We start from the raw sequence: 21,808 nt of genomic DNA, 5'->3' as shown, positions 1-21,808 counted from the left end.
AAGCGTCACATTTCACAAAAATTTCAGAATCGTTGAGTGGACAAGCGTCTCCTAAGTTTGGTAGTTGATTAAACACACAAAAAGCCCTCTTCTTTTCTATCTGTGTGCTGCCATAGGTAAGGAGATCTGCAATGCACAACGCCCCGGAGAATTGACTTGGAGAATTTGCATGTCTTCCCGCAGTGTCACATCTACAAAGTTCACTTTCCTAGTCTGAATTTTGATGATGAACAGCACTCAGGTTTGGCGTACTCTATTTCTCTGAGTCTGTCTCGCTGATAATCAAAAGTCAGCTGCATAAGGCTACCGACGTCCTCCTTACCTCATGAGCATACTACATCATGAATCAGTACTATCTAGCATGTGGATGAAGAAACGTTCTCATCGCTAGGGATTTGGTATGTTTATGTAGATTAGTCAGGTTGCGAATTCCCGGTAGATTGAATGTCCGGGCCTCTCGGTGGCCTGTTGCTCGCCGAGATTTCGGGCCCCTCCTACCCGCAGGCTTCGGGTACGGACGGTGCATCCGCTTTACTGCACCGCGACAGGTATCGCAGGTCCAAGAACCCCTGAATTTTCACTTTACGGGAGATGTAGGTGTCGCAGGTTTGATTGGGTGGCATTGGAGCGTAAATGATTCAAAGTAATAGGTTGAAGAAAGATGTTCATCGGAATAGTCATCGGAATGTACATCGGAATGCGGAGACGTCGGAGTTCACTAAGGAGGGGCAGTCCCGGTAGATTTGCCGATTTCGGTTTCCCGGGACATTAACATGCAGGTTCAGTTTCATAGATGCCATGACTAAATCCAGAGATGTTATAGGATCGACTACCTAGACATACAAACTTGTAATCCAACGTAGCAATGAATCTGAGAAATGTCGAAATGTAAAAATGTCGAAATGTCGGCGACATCATCGATGCGCCGATAAGAAGGTCGACCCCTCCACGGCTACCATGAACCCCCACGTCCATAGAAATACCATATGACCCCCCAAAGTTGCCCCCAACTTTTCTTCACTCTTGACATACACCCCTACATACCCAAGTAAACCTCAATCCCTCAATCATGGCTCTTTCCGCACCCAGCACAGACGCAAGTCCTCCATGCTCTCCCAACAAGCCGAAGCCCGTAAGCTAATCAAGAAACAGCCGGAATTCCTCATCGCACAAGAAATAAGCGCGGAACAAATCTTCCCCACGTTCACAGCAGACACCGCTTGGCAGCTAGGAAATGCACTTCGAGACCGAATCCTCCGCCTCCCCAGCGGACAACGCCAACCGGCCCTGATCTCCATTGCTCTCAGCGGGGGAGCCCCGCTCCACGTGGTGTTCCAGTCTGTGACGGAGAGCGGCACGATCCCCGACAACGAGAACTGGGTGCGACGGAAGCGAAACACCGTGCTCCGCTTTGGTATCTCGAGCTGGGCTATGAGACAGAAGACCATTAGTGGGCTCGCGGCTGATGCCGATGCGGACCAGGTCGAGGCTGCTTTTGTTAAAAAGTACTCTGTTCCGAGTGCCAATGGCGGTGCTGTTGCGGATGAGTATGCTATCCATGGTGGTGCCTACCCGATTCGCGTGCGTGGCGTGGATGGTGTTATTGGTGTTGTTGTTGTTAGTGGGTTGAAGCAGGAGGATGATCACCAGGTCGTTGCCGAGACTATTCGGGCGTTTGTGGCTCAGCAAGCACAATAGATGTCGCATTTAAGTCGTCACCATAAGAGCATTTAAATGAGATAACAGATCGTACATGGTTAATGCAGAAGAAAGCAAAAGCAAAATGTACCTTCCGCATAGAAATCCCACGCCTCGGGTACAAGTCCTACATGGGCAACTAGCAAGTACCAGGGGTACGCTGAAACACGGTGGAGATGGAGTTCGATTAAAAAAAAGACTTGTAGATTTGGTGCGGCACTATCTATAATAGAAGAAAGCGAGGTATCATTGTATTTGTGTTCTTCGCCGGCAATCAACCAGGCCTAAAATTTGGAGGGGAACACAAAGAGTGCCCCGTGTGAATTCGAACACAAAAAGGGACTCAAGCAATAGAAAAAAAAATTGGAACTCCATGAATTATGCCTCAAAGATATTTATTACAGTTCGTCGTGGTCAAGGGGCTCGTCATCCTCATCGGAAGGAGAGGCAGAGCCGTACAGCTTGCTAGTGATGGGGTAAGCCACACCGGAAAGCTGCTCCCTCTGCTCATCAAAGTCCTCCATGGTAGCGGTGGCGGCGTTGTCCTCGAGCCAGTCGTTGACCTCCTTGACAGCGTCGAGGATGGCCTGCTTGTCATCCTCATCGATCTGTCCACCCAGACCGTTCTCATCGTTGACCTGGTTCTTCAGGCTGAAGGCGTAGTTCTCGAGGCCGTTACGAGCCTCGATCTTTCCCTTGATAGCCTTGTCCTCCTCGGCATATTGCTCGGCCTCCTGGACCATGCGGTCGATCTCCTCCTGGGAGAGACGACCCTTGTCGTTGGTGATGGTGATAGACTCGGCCTTGCCAGTGCCCTTGTCGGAAGCGCTGACCTTGAGGATTCCATTGGCGTCAAGGTCAAAGGCGACCTCGATTTGGGGAACACCACGGGGTGCGGGAGGAATGTTGGTCAGCTCGAACTTGCCGAGCATGTTGTTGTCCTTGGTCATCGAGCGCTCACCCTCGAACACCTGGATCAGGACGGTAGGCTGGTTGTCGGCAGCAGTCGAGAAGATCTGCGACTTGCGGGTAGGAATGACAGTGTTGCGGGGAATGAGCTTGGTCATGACACCGCCAGTGGTCTCGATACCGAGAGTGAGGGGGTTGACATCCATGAGAACAACGTCGACCATAGAGTCATCGCCGGAGAGAACACCACCCTGGACGGCAGCACCGAAGGCAACGGCCTCATCAGGGTTGATACCCTTGCTGGCCTTCTTGCCGGCGAAGAACTCCTCGAGAAGAGCCTGGACCTTAGGGATACGAGTAGAGCCACCAACAAGAACGATGTCGTCAACCTCAGACTTCTTGACCTTAGCATCCTTCAGAACCTGCTCAACAGGCTTGAGGGTCTTCTTGAACAGATCAACGTTAAGCTCCTCGAACTTAGCGCGGGTAAGGGTCTCAGAGAAATCTTCGCCGTTGTGGAAAGCCTCGATTTCAATGCGAGTGGACATCTGGGAAGACAAAGTACGCTTGGCCTTCTCAACCTCGCGCTTCAGCTTACCCATGGCCTTGAGATCCTTCTTCACATCGGTGTTGTTCTTCTTGTTGTACTGCTTAACGAAGTACTCCATGACACGGTGGTCGAAGTCCTCACCACCAAGATGAGTGTCACCAGCGGTAGCCAGAACCTCGAAAACACCGTTGTCGATGGACAGAAGAGACACATCGAAGGTACCACCACCAAGATCGTAAACAATGACCTGGCGTTCGTCACCGGTCTTGTCAAGACCGTAGGCGATAGCGGCAGCAGTGGGCTCGTTGACAACACGGAGGACGTTGAGACCGGCGATGGTACCGGCATCCTTAGTGGCCTGACGCTGGGCGTCGCTGAAGTAAGCGGGGACAGTAACAACGGCGTGGGTGACAGTCTTGCCCAAGAAGCTCTCGGCGATCTCCTTCATCTTGCCGAGGATCATGGCGGAAATCTCCTCAGGGGTGAAGGTCTTAGGGGACTGGTTGACGTCGACCTTGACCTGGGGCTTGCCATCCTTCTGGACGACCTTGAAGGGGTAGTTCTTAACGTCCTTCTGGATATCCTTGTCATCAAACTTGCGACCAATCATACGCCTGCGATGCATTAGTGCTAAGCTCATGATGTGATTGGTGTGGTAAAAGCTTACTTGATGTCAAAGATGGTGCGCTCGGGGTTAGCGGCATATTGGTTCTTGGCGGCGTCACCAACGAGGCGCTCCTCATCGGTGAAAGCAACGTAGGACGGGGTGATACGGTTTCCTTGGTCGTTGACAAGAATCTCGACTTTACCGTTCTGCATCACACCAACACAACTATACTGGAAGTTAGCAAGCTGCCTCGTTTGATATCATCAATTTCCAAGACCAAGGCAACATACGAGTACGTAGTTCCCAAATCAATACCAATAACACTGCCGTAGCTCTCAGGGGAGTTTTCCTCCTGAGCGTGGGCGGTGTTTCCAAAGAACGCCAGAGGCGCGACGAGGACGAAGAGAAGGTAGAAGATGGTCGTCCAGGCGAAAGGCTTGGACGCGCCATCGCGTGCGGATAGGCGAGCCATTGTGAAATTTGTGTGTATAGGAGGTAAATCAAAGTCTTTTTTTTTTCAACACAAAGACAAAGAAGCTGTCGTTATGGAAGCTTCGCGCGTGCCGCTCTAAACAGCTGCGCAGATGAGTAAACACAAGGTGTGTTTGACTCTATGAACCCTTGAATTAGTCGACGATATGTGGGAAAGGCACCCAGGGCGAAGTGAGTGAATGGGAGAAGGGTCAAGAGAAGAATCGAAGAAAGAGGACTTCTTGTACGCGGATACGGCCCAGCGGCCATGCTGGCCTTTTCCCGGTTCAGGTCACTTCTCGTGCGCTGATTGGCTTGCTTTCCTTCGGCAGTGGCTGACTCAGAAGCCATCCTGCAGACACACCGCCTTCCTCAAATGGCGTCACCCTTCCCAAAATAGCCTAGCGACAGGGGTCCTCCCACGGACTACCCAGTGCTTCCACCAATCAACGACTGCCAAATGATCGAACATGCTAGAAGGGGCCATATGTTTGCCCCTTGGGGACTTCCCGCGATCAACCTTGGAAGTTGCTGCTGAAGTTTACCCGGTTGACTCATGTCCCTGCTGACCACGTGTTGCTACCTGGCTCCATGCTACACTATAATAGCCTAATATGATCTTAAGCCTTTGATTATGATAAGTGGCATCTCCGATCAACGAACCTGCTGCTAAGGTATAATCCGTATATTATATGTTGTACAACATACTGCGGGCCTAGATTGGGCCGGGGATCTCCCGAGTAGGGGGGCGTGGCACAGAGCATCCACCTGCCCTGGGAATTTAGTACACATCTTATGAGTCTAACTCTATTGGCACCACTCGTGCTACATAATTCAATAGTTCATTTAATAATTGAACTTGAAAGTCCTTCTCAAACTGTGCATATATAAAATCTTGTGCAATAAAACAAATACCCGGCAGCTAGCTTTACACCGCAGAAGGAATACAATTTTTACGATATACAGTGGTATTACAAGGTTCAATGTGCAAAAATAAAAAAGATCCAGGCGAGCACTATTATGGCTACTACCGATGATAAACCGTGACAGTTTCACGAAACGAGATGGACGTTGGCCAAGACAACTCATTCTAATAAACCAGCAGCCACCGTTGAGCCTCCTGCGCGCAGGACAATCCTGGTCGGTGCTTCTAGAGGAACAGCTTGATCCATTTCAACTATAACACGCGCCACAACTCCCGGGCCGACAATCTTGGGACGTTTCTTGATAGCCGCTCCAGATGCTTTGTCCAGAGACGCCACCAGCTTGCCGATGCGACCAGGTACATGTAGGCGGCCACGATGCACGTCCACTTGCATGGGCATCAGGTGTTCGAAGGCCAGGACCTTGGCGGTGAAAGAAGTGATTGTAGGAATGGGAGAGGAAGAACGGCAAACAACGTCGCCGGAACGGAGGTGGATAGGGTCGATGTTGGCGATGTTTAAGACGACATTGTGACCTGCTACGGCCCAGTCACTTGGTTCACTGTCAACCTCCAAACTGCGCACAGTTGCTGTTTCACCACTGGGCATAACCAGGATTTGGTCGCCTATCTGTAAGCTGCCTGCGTCGATGCGACCAGAGATGGACAGCGGACTTTGCACGCCACCTCGGAAGACATCACCAATTGTCATACGTAAAGGCTTGTCCAGAGCGTGTGTGTATGGCTCCGACGTTTCCAGTTCTTCAATCAAAGTGCGACCTGTGTACCAGGACGCATGAGGATCATCAGTCCGCCGAGAAATGTTGTCACCCAGAACCCCTGAACACGGCACAAACGAGATATTGCTGTCCTGGAAGCCCGCAGTGGTCAAGAATGCGGAGATCTGCTGTTCGATCTCTTCAAAGCGATCATGATCCCATTGCACAGTATCCATCTTGTTCACAGCTACCACAACCTTTTGTACGCCCATGCTACGTACCAGGAGAGCGTGCTCCTTAGTCTGGCCCTTCAAGCCTGACTCGAACTTGCCCACACTGGAATCGATGACCAGAACAGCAAAGTCTGCCTGACTGGCACCAGCGATCATGTTCGGGACGAAATCACGATGACCGGGTGCATCAACAATTGTGAAGGCTGTTTTTTCGGTCTCGAACTGATTGGTGGCAATATCTATCGTCACGCCTCGTGCTCTCTCTTCCGACCCTTGGTCCAACACCCAGGCTAGTGCGAATGAGCCCTTGCCGATCTTCTCGGCCTCTCGCCGATACCTATCTAAAGTCCGTTGGTCGATAGCACCTTGATCGGCTAGCAGCCGTCCCATGAGAGTGCTCTTTCCAGCATCGACGTGCCCTATGTTGAACTTGAGTTAGTCTAGGCCGGCATCATCTCACCAATGGCGATTGACTTACCAATAACCACAAAGTTTGCGGACCGCTTGCGGGTGGACTTCTTGTACTCTGATATGACATCAAGATTTTTGCTTTTGACAAACACTTTGTCTTCCACTGATAGATCCTTCAGGCCACCTGTCAGATCAGACTGGCCTTTCTTCACCGCTGCCGATTTCGATCCGGCTGATTTCGACTTCATTCCTACATATTATTAGGCAGTTGCCTCTAAACCTTCCTGCGGATCGCCAAACCTTTCGCTGTGTTCTGTGCATTGAGAACGACATCGTCGGGACTGGGCGCTGCAAAGTCAAAAGGTTCAGCATGATCCTGCCCATAGATCCTCAACAAGTCTGAGCTGCTGGAGTGCAAGTGGCTGGGCTCAGCTGCTGTCGGGCCCGTTGCTGCGCCAACGATAGTGCTGGCAAATGTCGACGGCAAAGCTCGAATGGTGGACATTATTTGCCGGGGTTCTGGTTCTTCTTTCGCTTCAAGCACCACCCTTTGCATTGATTCCGAAGCTTCAGAAACTGATGGCTTTTTGGCTTCGGATTCAGGCCGGTTCGGTGTCGGATGCAAAGAGGAGCCTGGGGTTGCCAAACGACGGAGAGACCCAGAACCCTCTGAAGCTTTTGGTGCGGACCTCCCGCTAGCTGCAAGTCTGTCACGAAGGGAGCGTGATTTTCCCGGATGATCAAGCAGTGGCGATTTTGGTTGTTCGACTTTGGGAGTTGATGGAGTCGAAGTTTCTGGCAGGGGTGCCTTCTCGCTCTCTTTCTTCTTCCGGGCTGCAGCTAGGGCGGCCAGTTTGGAAAGTTTTCCACCACTCTCCGGCGCACCTCCCAAGAGCCCCAAACGTGGATACAGCGGCTCAATCAGGATTTCTGATTTTCGATGAGATGGTATGTTGAGCCAGGGACAATCGCGAAAGAAATCGGCAGCCGAGAAGTGTGCTATAGGAGGAGGAGCAGGGTATGCTGGCACTAGAAGTTTTGTTAGAACATGGTTCAAACTTGTATGGCATCAGTTTCGAGTATCTAAAGATCACATGGGATGGATTTGGACCAGATACACACATTTTCATTTGCAAGGGACAGTAGCACCCGCGCACAGAATATCATGTGCCTCAGACCCCGAGCCCAGCGACGATACTTTAGGATAAGAGTTACCCCATAAAATTAGCTTACCTGAATGAATCTTCGATTTCTGCAGCTTCGTAGCCTCCTTCTCTCTCTTTCCTGCACGCAGAACTTCGGTTAGCTGAATTTCACAACAAACAATTGAACGCGGAAACCCGCGATAGATAAGATGATGTGATGCGGAGGATCTAAGTATCATGAAATTAAACATACCCCTCAAGTAATTGACTGACTTCTCGATATCATTGTAGTAGTGCCATAATGCGTCCTGGACTTCTTCTTTCGTGGCGGTCACTGACGGTTGCCCGGCACCGAGCTGTTGCAAAACAGCGGTGGTGCACTGTTGCAAAAACTCTTGTTCTTCGGGGTCAGCGATTGCGTCGTCATCGTCATAAAAATCTTCCTCGTCGTATCCAACATCCTTGATACGGTGTCGCGACATTACGGCGTGAGAAGGTGGGGTTATGAACGAGGGGTAGCAAGTGACGAAGAAGGGACCGTAACAAACTAGGAGCTACTGAGCTGACCGCTTTTCTCACCGCCCTCTCTTTTTTCTGGCCTTGGAGATGACATCAGGTGTGCCTTCCATTCTAACATCCAACATTGATGTCAAACACTACAATCCTAGTCTAGTTTATGGCTTGGTTCTACAATCTATCAGTGGAACAAATCGTAAGATTTTAGTTGCTTAGATAGATCAAAATCTGGGATGGGAATTTGACGTCGAAGAGGTCCCTCAAATTTCCGTCAAAAAATGTGTCAAGGCCCTCCGTTGGTGAAGTTGGCAGAGCTAAAGTGTTGGCTCCTTCCATCAGGTTTTGCAGAGTTCCTCCAAGTGACCCGAACATGAAGATTAAATTAAGCACGATCCCACTAGAAACAACCTTGGAAGTCACTTGTGGAATTTGTCAAGTAGGAAACTTGTCCGAGACTGGATCGAGCTCTTTGCGGGCCCTGGTCGTCTTTTAGTCTGTCCATGTTGGTACGTACTTGAGTCCGCTCAGTCGACACCTCGAGCAACTTGGCTGTTTCTGGTCAACTAGAAGGACATTGTGGCAAGTCTTGTACATTCCTAGGCCTAAAGCTTCGGTTCGTCTCACATTTCCTGTTCGGTTTGAAACATGTACAAGATGAGTACCGTGTCACAGAGTGATCTTGGCAGAGGATATCCGTACTTTTTACAGCTACTGCAAACTTGCGACGTACTCCCGCTCCGCTGAACTGGCTATGTAAGAGACTAAGTGCCAGAAGGTGGGCTTGTCATGGGTCAAGGGCTTGCAGTTAATCTAGCCGTGCTAAACCAATCCCCCTCCCCAGAACTTCCGCTTGATTTTAACCGGGGAACAGCTTTGGATATACATGAACTCCGCTCCAGTAGAGTGTCCCGGATGTTGTGGCCAATCAAATTAGTTGCGTCAAGTAGCATAGTCGAGAGGAAAACAGAAAGTCCAGACGTTTTCGAGAGCACGCCGGTAGGGGGGGGGAGGGTGATGATGCGGACGTAGGATTTGTTAACTAGGGGTAAAAAGTTGTTTTTTCCTATTCCGGACAAGGAAAGGAACGTTCTACACGATGAAGACTTCAATGACTCAAGACCAAAAAGAGTTATTCTATTTATACTAGAATCTGTATTATTATCGTCCCTATTCTATTCACAGGCTGAGTTTATCACTTCTAACGGCTTGAGAATATACGGAATCAGCTTTTCCGACACACATGATGTGGAAAGAGCCAAACGAGCCAAGTGGAAAAAAGGTCAGAATTGTCATCTATCGAAGTGGACTACCTCCAAAGAAATCACCGGTACCAGGTCCAGAAAAGCTCCCGTTACTCGGGGTCAAGGCCATCGATCGCCTGAAAGCCTGACGAGGGGTGGTAGGGGCGCTGGGGGGTCCAGCGATGGGAGCGGCTGATGTTAGGGCGACTGGCACCACGGATCGTGTGTCCGGGGTGCTAGGAGTGTTGCGACCGCTGTCATTCTGCAAAGTGACAGCGGTGCCAGGTCGGGAGAGAACGGTGATGGTGCCTCCGTTCTTAGGAGGTGGGCGGAATCCTAGCTTGGAGCCTTCGCGGAAGATCTCTTCAAGCATTTGCGAGACAATACCTGCATCCTCGTATTCCTGGAATTTTTTCCAGAGACGCAAAGCCATGCGAGCGTCCTCGATCGAATCGTGACCTTGTAAGGTGTCAGGTGCGGGTTCCTCTTGGATATGCTCCTTGAAGACAGCCCAGGCCAGGTACCTGAGACTGAGACGCCGGTTCTTCCCGGGGTGGAAGAAGAGATACTGTGTATCCACGGTTTGTGTCTTGGGCACTTGGATGTTAATTTTACGGAAATCAGAGGCTAGACCGTGACCAACGAATACACAACCTAGGTTTAGAAGCAGCCAAAGCTTCTTGTAGGCAACCTTTAGTGGGACAAGATTGTGTTCACTGGTTCGCGGATCCAGGTCACCGGGCTTGATGCCGGAATACTGGGTCACATAGTCCACAATTGGCTCACGGATGGTGATGTAGTCATCAATAAAGGGAGCTCCTTCATGAACACCCACTCCACGCAAGACGGAAACACGGGCCAGCCCGCTCTTGTTGGGGCGTACCATTTCCTTGGACCCGTCTGCCTTGACGTCAATCTCGGCTTTTTCCAGATCAACAAACTCGGTGTCCAATGCGACAGGTGTTCCGGGCTGTGGCATTTCCTCCTCGGTGAGAGTTTGACATGACTCAACCTGATGGCCGCCACTACAGAAAGCCGACTGTTAGTATTTCTATCCATGCGTCAAGATCAATCGTCTTGAAAAACTTACTTCAAAGACCATTCGCGGAATAGCAGGGTTTTATCGAGGACTTTCTTCCAAGAGTCATCGACCACATGGCGTGGGTCTCTCACTTGGTAAGCTAGCACGGAAGGTTGTTTCCAAGGCTGCGTAAATCGGAGTGCTTCATCTCTGTCGACCTCCGTGACCAAGAAGTCATTGAACAGGTGCCATTTGCCTTGTTCTTCAGACTCGGCACCTGAAATGGAGACATTGACGAAAGAAACCAAATGGGGCTTTTGATGTTCTGGGATATCAATCTCCGCGACCAAGCCAATCAGATCATATACCGCGAGGCCAGGTGTTTGATTTTGTATTCGGACACGAAGATCATCGCCTTCAAAGCACATGACCTGTCCGCTCGCATCAACGAGAACTCCAACGGCGTCAGGCAACCATCCTGGGATTGCCCAGAGCCGACGGCAGAGAGGGTTGGTCAGGGCGGCATTGAGCATGAGAATTAAAGGCATGCGGTGGATGGTCTTGCGAATGGTCACCTGCTGGTAGCGACGACAATAATTGCACCATCCTCGGTTTTGTGTCTCTCGCTCGATACTGGCACGTAGGATATTGGAGAAGCGGAATAGAGGATTGCGGCGTACATGTTTAATATCGATGTTCGGGTAAATCAGTTCGTTGGCAAGTGAATTGCCAGGGCGCACAATTTCGTTCTGGCAGAACATGCACCGAATAGACTCAGACGCAATGGTGGCTAAGCGCTGATCGAGCTCTTCTGAGTTAGGCTGAATCGTCCGGAAGTCTTGAGCTACTTGAGTCAGGAAGAATCGGTTGACTGCTTGGATCGCGGTTGAGAGCGATTTGTTGGTAAGATTCTCTTCAAAGAGGCCCAGATTGGAGGCCTCTCGGAAGCTGCTGAATGTCTTGAGAAGGTTGGTGGCCTGACAATTTTGCCCGCTTGCCTTTTCAAGCATGTCAAATAGATAGCCCAGTTCACACAAAAGACAGTGTTCAAAAATGCATGACCCGGCTGCATGATTTAGGGCTAGATTTCGGAAGAGTGGTATGAATTTGAAAAGCTGAAGGAGGGAATTGGTAAAGGAGTTGGAGATGTGAGTCTCTAGTCCAGAGAAAGACGTCTTGTTATAGAATCTATAGGGAACGTGAGCGAAGGGTAGTAAATGAATTGGAAGAGGAGGATGTACCTGAAATCAAAGTCATCCACACCGAATCGGCTGTATTTGATCTCTACGTTGCTGTATTTGAGCAATGGATCGTCATCGCTCTCTCCGTTGATCTTCGCCCCTACCAAAGCCTCTGCAGCATCGCCAACCAAGCCGTCTGACTTGCTATAATCCCGGGCCTTTTCACTCAAAAACTTTGGTGCAATAAGAGCCGGCTCTGCTGTGGTCAATGCGCGAGTGTTTTCAATTTGATATCGACGAGTCTTTCTTGGGTTTGGAGCATGGTGTCCTATCTCTGCGGGGCGTAAATATGGTAACATAGACTGATCCAATGGAGCCGGCGGACTGCCAACCTCAAAAAGTAAATGGCTTGGCCACGCCGAAAAGAGACGTTCGTGGTAATAAGGCATCCCGACCATATTCAATGGAGATTCGGAAGACCAATCTACCTGAGAAGGCCGCGTAGGAACATCGGCAAATTCCGTTTCCTTGCTCAATTCATTAAAATGAACCTTAGTCGGCGAGCCCCATAAGTGAATGGAGCATTCAGCATCGTTGATGGCCAATGCTTCCCCGGATGGTGATAGATCAATTCCAAGCACCAGTGACACATTAGCTTGTCTTAAGTTGACCGAATTTGGATTCATGAGATCTATCACTTGAAGTTGACCTGTTTGTGAGGCCACAAAACTGGTGGTATGAAGTTTGGGATGCATTCGCACATATGCTGCTCCAGCATGGAACGGAATCGGAGGTAACGGTGTTAAGGTTTTTAAGTCATAAACATTGGCTAGAGGATCCACGATTGGCGATCCAAGGTGGCGGACTGAGAAGCCACAGGTGACCAGCAGGTCATTTCGCGCATCCATGTCATTTACGCCTGTCCCGTGAGCTTTCCATGACTTGACAACACTGAAGTCCGAGAGACTAAGGGCATTGACTGATCCAGTATCTGTGGCCGCACAGAGATATCGACTCTTTTTCATCATCGTGTAGCCGTGCTCAGTGGGCAGCTTCTCGACTATTGTGCCCTTATCAATATCTACCGTGAACATCACGCGCTGAGAACCTGCGACAAGGATTCGATTTGTTTGAGCGGTGAAGCTCATGCAGCGGAGGTCGACCATTTCATCGTGAGTAAGGTGCCACTGTGTCAAACCCCGTCGGGTAATCATATGCACACTCTTTGATGATAGCGAAATCACGCCTCTTTCGTGGAAGATTATTTGCCGTACTGAGCCCTCAGAAACTGGATGGGCTCGAACAGAGGTATAACGTTGCAGCTCCGGTCCGTAAAAGGAAGAGACCCTGCCCTGGAGAATCGAACATACTCATCAGCGTCCCGTCTCGGGGATGACCCAGCCAACATCGGTACTCACATATTCATTGCCTGTCCACAAAAGTTCCATCATATCGTCAAATGCCGTCGCCGTTGCCACAGTTGGCATGGCATGCGGACTCGGCGGCGGCATTGGGATACGCGACAGCTCATCCCAGTCGGCCTCCATGCTTGCGGTAGCCTCTGGAGTCCAACTCTAGAACGGTGAATGTCTTATGCGTTCTGTCTCTATTTTCGATGCGCCGGCCTGGTGGAGCCTACTTTTCACTGCTATCTTCAGCCACGTGGGAATCCAGCGAGTGTGGGCATCGTTTGGCGCGAGGGACGCGATTGCGGGGAAGCTATCAGATGATTTGGTGGTGGGCTTTTGACACGGTGGAAGGGTTGGAGTCGAAAAGGCACCAAACAGACAGTCGAGGCTTGGCTCAAATTGCCTGACGCGAGGAAATGAGAATCGGTCGGACTCCAACTACTGTGCATGTTGCCGGCGAGGAACAGGAACGGTGAGATGTTGGAACATCACGTGATGAAGACAATATCCCCAAGTTCACGGGGCCTACTACGGCGCTGGAACTTAAGAGTGAATTATACCTAGAGTAAAGGTTTTTGTGCAGAAACAAAACTTTTCTTTGACGGCAGAGGCATACAATTTTGGCTCACATCAGAAGATAAAGATGGTTTCATCTATACAGTCCAGGAGATGCCTAGGTGCAAGTCTGTGGCGACTGGCCTTGGATCACTAACAAAGAGTCAGGTTTGATGCCATTACATTTCACACACAGCCTTTGTTTCGTCTAATGAGAGTGTTCAAGAGGAAACCGAATCTAGTTGTTCATAAAGTGAGCATTGATCTGAAATCTGATGTAAAACGGCCATTATAGTTGCCACAAGCGAAAAGCCTGCGATTGTGCACAAGTGCAAGCCGGATAAAGCTATCCACATGGGAGGTTTCTGGACTGCGGCCTCAGTCTGCAAAAGATGTCATCTCATTGAATCCACAATTTGTTTGGGGTATCACAATAGACACCCTTCTCTATCCGCTCAAGGGTCCGTTGATTACTTTTTCGATCTCCAACCAGTCGATGTAGTCAACTCCGGTCAGTGGCAAGGTCGGATTATGAAAACTGGAATAGATACCTTCTGCTTCCCCGGTAAGATCAAAATTCCAGTCTCCCTGCATATCAAACATGATATCTGGAGCATCCATGTTAGACCAAGGCTCAAGCAGCCTGCTCTCATCTTGATGAACACTTCGACTACTTGAAGTCACAGCCATATATGGTGGATAATCCACGGAAGTCAACAACGCATCTTGTCTCGAGCATGGGCTTGCAGCAAATGTCTGGGTCTTGTCTCGGGAGGCTGCATCAGTGTGCGAAACATTTGCATGGAAAACATGATCTGGCCAAACGTGCGAATAAGATTGTGCAATATCCTGCAGGCGTCGCTCGGCCGCCAGATTGCCAGATCTTGCTAGAAATCGAAGCACTCGAGATGCTTGATCCAGCACTAATGGTGGTTTGCTTTGTGCTTTGTCCAAGAACCCTACAATGACCAGCACAAATGCAGCGGAGAATGTTGCATCCAGATCAAAAAAGCCATACCGGGCTTAGAATAATGTGTTAGCTCTTGGGTCTGATACACATGCGATACATATTGTGTGGGGGCAGGGGTCCGTTGGCTGAAGCATTGGGAAGACTCACGGATGGTTTGCTGGTGACGAAGTGATTCAAGGATTGCGAGACTTCTAGTGGCTGCCTCTTCGCATGTATCACAGAGACGCAGCAGCATACTTGGCGCTGGATCAGGTGACTGTGGTTGTTGTTGGCTCTGAACTCGAAATCGAGCTCGTTGAAGTAATATTGGCCGCGTACATAGGATAATAGCCTGCTACTCAATCAGGAAACATAATTGACGTTGTGTTCCGCTTGGGGACTGTCTCACCTGGAAAAGCATTAGGTACAATGATGCACCTGTGCGAGGTACCAACTGCAAAGGTCGATTGAAGTCCAACATTAAAGATTTAGGAAATGATCGACCAGTGTCATGCAGTTCTTGGAGAATTTGCTGGATCTTTTGGACCAGTTCCAGTTGGGTGATTGACTTAATGCCATACAGGGCTGATTTTGGTGTATTAGCACGAAGTTTAAAGTCCAGCAACGCATGGCTTACATGACATTATATCATCAGTGACACGGGCGATACGAACATTGATGGCAAGGGCAATTGGTGACTGAAATCCCATCGCGTTCCGCGGGATTTCAGTGCGTAGCTGCCGCTCATCTGCCCCTGCTGCTAGCCCCAGACCCGATGAAAGGCGCCTAAAGGTGTAAGTTGGGTTCCAAACACCCAAGGTTGCCAAGAAAGCCTACCTGTCGAGCATGTATACTGTCCACCATAGTCTTAATCTGTGAGCACTCTGGGAGGGGAGGCAATGTTGGTCGACTTCCCGTAAATTGCACCCAAGAGCAATAGCAAGCCGCAGTGCGAGTCCGATCTACCACATGTCAATGATACCGTTTAAAGGCTTTGTGGGTCCTGCATGACATACATAAAGATATGCATCATGTTTGCGGTCACACCACTGCAGATATGTAGTAATCAATGTCAGTATCTCGACAGCGATAACACCTTCCCCGCCCATATGATGCAGCGGAGGAAGACGCTTCAAGGCTTCAGCAAACAAGTCCGTCCCGGGAGTCTGTGATGTTGGATGTTGAACATCCATGAGCTTTGCCATGGCCATGACCAAAAGATATTCTGCAAACCATGGAGAGTTCATCTGCTGCTGCCTTGTCTCTGGGCTCTGAAACAGCAACATAAGATCGTCCGAGAATGATCGTGGATCAAAAAAGTGCTGGCTCACGCCAAGATAAAAAAGGAATTGGTCAAGCAAGTGCTGTGATTCCTCCAAAGACGGGAAAGATACGTCGGCAACATTATCAACGAGCTCTTTGACCGATGTCGTCCACTGAGGTAATCGATCAGCCCGATATTGAAAATTTGAAGTAGGTCCATGAAAGCTGCGGTCACTGGAAGGCGAACAGTCAAGAAGCGATCTGACTTGAGACTCGAATGCAGGGCCGGAGGTCAGATCCGTTGCTTCAATAAGGGTCAGTATCTATTGCAAGCAGGTTAAAAAGAATCAAATTCGTCAAGTTACCCGGACTTGTCGAAGAATCGTTCTTGGGATATAAGAACTCATCTTGCCCCTGATTGGGGGGCTCATAATTCCTAGGCATTGAAGGACTTCGTTGCGCAGATTGACACCTCGGTGTCTCATCTGGTGCTTCTGAAGAAGGCAATGAAGAAACTTGACCTCCTGCAGTCTGAGAACTGAGTTGCTCTTCATAGGCTCGGACTTTTTCCAATAGATGGTTCACTTGGCTGACTGGCAGTCAGCAAGACTGCCCAGAGCTTACGAGGCGCATGAACCTACGCTTCAGAAAACCGTCTGCGACCGGAGTGGCCAAAGGTGCATTCCCAATTATGTTTCATACAAGCGCGACAAGGCTTATCACCGGAGCATTTTACTTTGCGTCTTCGACATGTTTCGCATCTGTCCTGTTAATATACCCCCACCGCCGCGGGAGATGTAGACGACGCATTGCAGACTTACGCGTTGGTAGATCGTAAATTGGAGCCTGCCATCGTTCAGAAACGGCCGCTTACCGCTGACTTTGATGTTGATCAAATTTCAGTCACCAGTGTGAAACCGTCGAACTGTATGGATCGGGTGTTCCACCCGAGGCTGCGGGGACACCGGCCTGGACCTCCGAGGGCCCCGCAATCGAAGAGAATCCAACATTTTCAAAATTGGGCAATGGATTCAGCATGAGGATGAGCTGAGTTCTGGGCTCAAATTCCTGACTTCTCCAGTGAAAAACTAAAGGACTGCCTCCGCCGCTACCTTGGAATCGTCATCTTCTTTGCCAAGCGCCACGGAGCGCCTGATGTTTCTAGATGCGAGGCAAACAAATCCACGGACCAGGAAAACTGCTCGGCAAATTAAATGACAGAGCCCAGTGGTGGGGAACATATCGAATTCAAAATGTCCTTGTAATGTGAGACCGTGGCCGGGTTTGTAGAGGTCCTGGATTGGACATTTAAGGCTGCTTCCGATATGGAACCACGGTTCGGGCAACATCGTCCCCTTTCCCGAGGAAACTAGTGTATCATCTGGTGAAGATATCATGATGTCACCGTGGATGACCTGGATATGGAATGGCCGATCCAGAGTAAACCAAGCTGGAGGTGGAAAGTTGGAAACAAAAGCCGGGTTCAAGATGATAGGATGCATGTCAATTCCGTGGCCATTGGATAAAGCTTCAACAGATCTCTTACATGAAGATCCGTAGGACGTGTAACTTTTGTCACTTTCGAGAAGGGCCTGACCTATAAGTTGATGTCCAAAGCAAGATCCGAAAATTTTGACCATAGGATAATCGGCAGACACTCTCTTAATACAAAGATCTCAAATACAAAGATCTCAAGGCTGTAATCCAGCGTATCTTGTCATAGACTGCAGCAGCTGCAGCAGCTCCAGTGACCAAAATCGCGTCGACAAGACCGGGGAAGCCAGGGGGTCCATTTTCGGCCGGCGACCAAGGGCTGACTCGTAAGGACTCGAGATATGGGAATGACCCACTGACAACGTCGAATGAATGTAGATCCGCCGTGATCTATGGACGTAAAGCGAACTTCGTATAAAAAGCCTTTTGGGTTAATGCCGTGCCAATGCATGATTTTCAGATCGTATGTGAAAATTCATCTATACAGCAGCTTGAACCGGTGACAGTTAGTCCATTCCAGTGGGTGAGGACTTCAAATGCGGAGAAATACGTGCCGTAGCCATTTGTCTTGTTGAAAAGACCGACTGGGATAGAAAAGCTCTGATTAACCATATATTCCATCATTTCCTTTCTTCGTAGTAAGAGGATATACATTCTGTGGCAGATGTGTATCTTGCCTTTCTCATACATCTTGCTTATGCTCTAAATTAAGTCTGTGTCTGGAGAGATGCGGTTTTACACTAGACTCGGAATACACGTAGACGAATCTACTTGCTTCGAGATCTGCTGATATCAAGGGAGTGCACCATTGGCGTTTGGACACGGGCAAGCGAAGCCCATGACTTTGCTCTTCTGTCATTTGTAGTCCTTCTATCTCTACTTCCTCGTCTTGCCTCTACTCACCAAATTTTGAAAGGAAGATTGAGCCTGCTTTGAGTGCAATCGAGGATCTACTGCCAGTGGGGGACGATGTCATTAACTCGGCATTTGGTCTTCGACTGTCTACTACAAAATCTGCACGATGATGGTACATCTTTTCGTCTTTCAATTTCCCCAAGGGTTTTAGAGTCTAGCCATAAGCCGCCCACCATCTTCTCGACACTCAGCATTAGAAACGGATGACTTTGGCAATTTTTTGCGCCCGAATTGATAAACTGGGGAAGATTCTGAGCATCCAGCGCGGTATAGATGTCCACTCCATATGCCGGGTGGATATCCCGACGATGAGCAAGTCTGAGATAATGATGCTGTTTGTCGGGGGAATAGGGTGTGGTACAAGGGCTCTCTGGAAGCGGAGAGAAGATTAAGCGGGACAGGCATTCAAGAATGGACAACAGAATAACTGCAGACAGCGAATCTTTCATGGCAAGAAGCTGTAGATTAAGCTTATCCTGTTCCTCATGGCGAATTGGACCACTCTTTAGATGTTCCTTGTCGGTTCTTTTTGGTTCCTTATTAGGAAACGTAGGGTCCCGTTGACACAGCATTTACGTACGGAGACATGGAGATCAAAAGCTTATGTATGGTAAAATTTCGAAAGCGCTAGCTAGATACCTGACAGAGAGAGATGTCCAGCAAGGGAGGGGTAACGAAACGAGGAACAATGTTTGAAATGGCACACTACAAACCCAACATTAAATACAGCCAAGGCATTCATTCCTATTAACCGAACGAGAGTCTTCGCGACAACCAATCAATTACCGATAAAAGGAAGCTGGATTCGAGCCAGCCCCACCCTGCGGAGGCTGGTACGCCTGGTACTCACTCGTGCTTGCGGCTGGAGGTGCCGGGTTGTAGGGGGTATATTGTGGCTGCTGTGTTGCCCCGGGTGCCGGTGGAGGCTGGTGCGATGGAGGAGGTTTATGGGCACCGGGAGAGTCAGGATACGGGGATTGTTGCTGTTGTTGCTGGAACTGGTGCGGGATCTGAACTGTTTCTTCGGCGGAGTAGGCCGAGGACGAGTAGTCTTGCTGCTGCTGTTGGAATTGCTGGTGAGCGGCAGGCGGGGCTTGAGAGGTTGGGGGATACGGCATGCGCTGGCCAGGAGCAGGGTGATCGACAGGTGAATCATAGACAGAAGTGCCTAGTTCTTGGGGGTGATCGTAAGTAGATTGCGGACGGTGGCTGACAGGCTGATAAGGGTCGGCGTGAGGTGGCTGCTGTGACGGGCCTGCCTGGACCTGGTGGCGAGGACCAGGGGAGTGAGAGGCTGGGCGGTATGGCCCAGCCTGCTCGCTGGTGGGGTATGGTGCATATGCATTCGCCTGGGTTGGCATGGTATCTGGCCAAGTTAGAATCGAGAGGCGATGGGTGATTCCTAGAGTCTACTAACCTTGAGGCCGGGGAGTGTAATATCGAGGATCTGCCTGAGGAGCAGAGGGGTACCCGGCAGGCGCAGCACTAGAATAACCGTACTGCGGCTGGGCATGTCGTCCGTATTGAGGCTGTGCCGGATGGGCTAGCGATGCCTCAAGGAGGGACTCATAGTCGCGACGAGCTTTGATGAACTTTTCATTGAGCTGGGTAAATTCATCTAGACATGTGTGAGTGAGACATTCATGGCAAAACAAACGGCTAGCCGCTTACCTTTCTTTTGCGAATATTTCCCAATCAATTCGATGAGTTTTGGACGAATCGCAAGTGTAGCTTGATAGAGCGATGTGATCTCTTCGTTTTCTTGAACGTTGAGATCTGTGTTGCGGGTGCTCAGTAGAGTCAGAAGCTTCTCAACACTCTTGATCTGGCCAAAGACGTCCGCTTCCATCTGAGCCTCCCGCTGCAGCTCATCGACAGTGGGGTCTGGAAGTTTCTCCACATAGTTGAGAGGGAAAATGCCGGTCTGGCCTCTCAGGGAACCCTTCCACCAATCCTTATAGACAGACTCTAGGACTGCAATGGTGTCGCCTTTGCGGAATTGAAGCTCTCCTGGCTCAGACGGTTGGAAGTCGAACAACGCTCTCACACGCGATACGGTAGCTACTGATGTACCCGAAAGAACAGGTTGAGTCTCGGCGGGCTCCCTTTGATTTGAGGGAGCTGATACCGATGTAACAGCAGTAGACAAAGCCTCGGCTCGAGGTGCTGCCGCGACAGCAGCCGCTGGGGTTGCTTTATCCTTAATCGAGAGGGCTAGGGCCATTTGCAATTCCTCTTCCTCCATCTGACGATCAACATCGGTGATCTCACGCTTTCCAGGTTTCGACGGTGGTTGCAGATTCGGGTCTGGAAGATAATCAGTCGAGCCCGACGTTCAAGACGTGGAAAGACTTACTCGTGGTCTTTAATTTCATGTACGCCTGTTCCATGATGCCAAAATCCGGGTTGGATGCGAACATCTCAGTCCATTCTTCCATGCGCTCCAGAATCTTAGACTTGACTTGTTGATGCGTATTCTAGACAAATCCATATTAATTGTTGCCATTTGAGGAAACGAGAAATGGAACATGCTTACACGATCGTTCGCCAAGCGTAGTAGCGCATCAGTAAAACTTCTCGAAGCCAACTCGCGATGGATCTTCAACCCGCAGTTTTGCGACAACGAATTTCCAAGCTAGAAACCAGTTAGCTGTAATCAAGGGAAATTTTTGCGCTTCAGGGAGCACATGGAACGGGCTGCGGCCACAAACCTCCAATGTATAGAGCTGGACGTTGGCATTTCGGTGAGCCAGTCTTTTAATCATCGCAGCCACGGCCTCTTTCGCACTATATCACGGCAAGAATCAGCAACGGGTCTTTGGGCGAATTAGATGAGTCTAATATTCCGAGATAGCCACGTACCCTGATTCCTCTGAACCTACTTTGTCACAGACATCCTAAACCACAAAAACCTAATCAGCGATGTCCCAAGGCCGTAGTGATTCCGGCAATTCAATATAGCTTCATGCACAACGCACCAGAATGTATTCCCAGTTCTCGGAGGTCAGATTCTCGTCCGTCGCCTTAGCTATACAGGAATGAGAAAAATTGTCAGTAAACACATCGCACAAGCAGATTCAAAGTGGCCCCGGAGCTTGCCTTCAGGCTAGCCAGCTCCAGGGGTGCATAGTGTATCCGACGCAGCAGAGACTGGTGTAACTTACCGACAGCGTCGTCAAATTGGTTCTGCTGCGCGCGAAACATCGCGAATGTATGTCCTCTAACCGCCGCAGGTAATCACCGGATGGTATGTGGATTATCGGCAAGTCAGGCAGCACTGCTCAGCTTCTGACAAACGGCTGGTCTTGTTTTCGTGTAGCGAAAATCCAGCGACAGATTCCAATTAGACTTGCGTATCCAAGACCAGGCAATCTTTCAAGTAGTGGTTGTGTAGCCCGTAGCAGTGATCCTCCAGCACCGAATGCGGGGAGTTGACGACAGCAAAGGATGCGGCTTGGATGCGGCCTGGCTGCGGGTCGATGCAGGCGATATGAATATTACAGTGACAGGGCTTTGGCGAGCGTTAGTATGGCAGTTATTGCAGCGTTGGGTATCTGTTAATCAGGTCCTTGGGGTTGGTCAGGGACAGTGTTGGGGGT

General features: G+C 49.8%; 6 protein-coding genes across 6 annotated transcripts; 1 reads left to right on the top strand and 5 right to left on the bottom strand.

Annotated features, from left to right (window-relative positions):
- Positions 1 to 1,069: 1,069 nt before the first annotated feature.
- On the top strand, positions 1,070 to 1,698 carry Pdw03_3470 (DUF967 domain protein; the record flags this gene model as incomplete). The annotated part of the gene is made up of 2 exons (XM_014676672.2): positions 1,070 to 1,096; positions 1,153 to 1,698. 2 exons carry the CDS (start codon positions 1,070 to 1,072, stop codon positions 1,696 to 1,698), a joined length of 573 nt encoding a protein of 190 aa, XP_014532158.2.
- Positions 1,699 to 2,096: 398 nt separating this feature from the next.
- Positions 2,097 to 4,236, bottom strand: Pdw03_3469 (Heat shock protein Hsp70; the record flags this gene model as incomplete). The annotated part of the gene is made up of 3 exons (XM_014676673.1): positions 2,097 to 3,771; positions 3,825 to 3,989; positions 4,055 to 4,236. 3 exons carry the CDS (start codon positions 4,234 to 4,236, stop codon positions 2,097 to 2,099), a joined length of 2,022 nt encoding a protein of 673 aa, XP_014532159.1.
- A 1,084-nt stretch (positions 4,237 to 5,320) lies between these two features.
- Positions 5,321 to 8,147, bottom strand: Pdw03_3468 (Translation elongation factor EF-1 subunit, putative; the record flags this gene model as incomplete). The annotated part of the gene is made up of 5 exons (XM_014676674.1): positions 5,321 to 6,528; positions 6,588 to 6,770; positions 6,821 to 7,549; positions 7,754 to 7,804; positions 7,919 to 8,147. 5 exons carry the CDS (start codon positions 8,145 to 8,147, stop codon positions 5,321 to 5,323), a joined length of 2,400 nt encoding a protein of 799 aa, XP_014532160.1.
- A 1,327-nt stretch (positions 8,148 to 9,474) lies between these two features.
- Positions 9,475 to 13,171, bottom strand: Pdw03_3467 (PAB-dependent poly(A)-specific ribonuclease subunit (Pan2), putative; the record flags this gene model as incomplete). The annotated part of the gene is made up of 4 exons (XM_014676675.1): positions 9,475 to 10,447; positions 10,513 to 11,631; positions 11,685 to 12,976; positions 13,043 to 13,171. 4 exons carry the CDS (start codon positions 13,169 to 13,171, stop codon positions 9,475 to 9,477), a joined length of 3,513 nt encoding a protein of 1,170 aa, XP_014532161.1.
- An 864-nt stretch (positions 13,172 to 14,035) lies between these two features.
- On the bottom strand, positions 14,036 to 16,653 carry Pdw03_3466 (Fungal transcriptional regulatory protein, N-terminal; the record flags this gene model as incomplete). The annotated part of the gene is made up of 9 exons (XM_066100496.1): positions 14,036 to 14,610; positions 14,706 to 14,889; positions 14,947 to 15,122; positions 15,175 to 15,323; positions 15,375 to 15,499; positions 15,554 to 16,104; positions 16,166 to 16,389; positions 16,442 to 16,561; positions 16,622 to 16,653. 9 exons carry the CDS (start codon positions 16,651 to 16,653, stop codon positions 14,036 to 14,038), a joined length of 2,136 nt encoding a protein of 711 aa, XP_065955896.1.
- Positions 16,654 to 18,991: 2,338 nt separating this feature from the next.
- Positions 18,992 to 21,413, bottom strand: Pdw03_3465 (VHS subgroup; the record flags this gene model as incomplete). Its single annotated transcript, XM_014676677.1, has 9 exons — positions 18,992 to 19,575; positions 19,627 to 19,827; positions 19,881 to 20,516; positions 20,566 to 20,686; positions 20,746 to 20,844; positions 20,921 to 20,996; positions 21,072 to 21,106; positions 21,188 to 21,237; positions 21,374 to 21,413. 9 exons carry the CDS (start codon positions 21,411 to 21,413, stop codon positions 18,992 to 18,994), a joined length of 1,842 nt encoding a protein of 613 aa, XP_014532163.1.
- Positions 21,414 to 21,808: the final 395 nt, after the last annotated feature.

The sequence above is a fragment of the Penicillium digitatum genome, chromosome 1, assembly GCF_016767815.1.
Source record: "Penicillium digitatum chromosome 1, complete sequence".
NCBI lineage: Eukaryota > Fungi > Ascomycota > Eurotiomycetes > Eurotiales > Aspergillaceae > Penicillium > Penicillium digitatum.
This window is presented reverse-complemented; position numbering and strand designations above follow the sequence as displayed.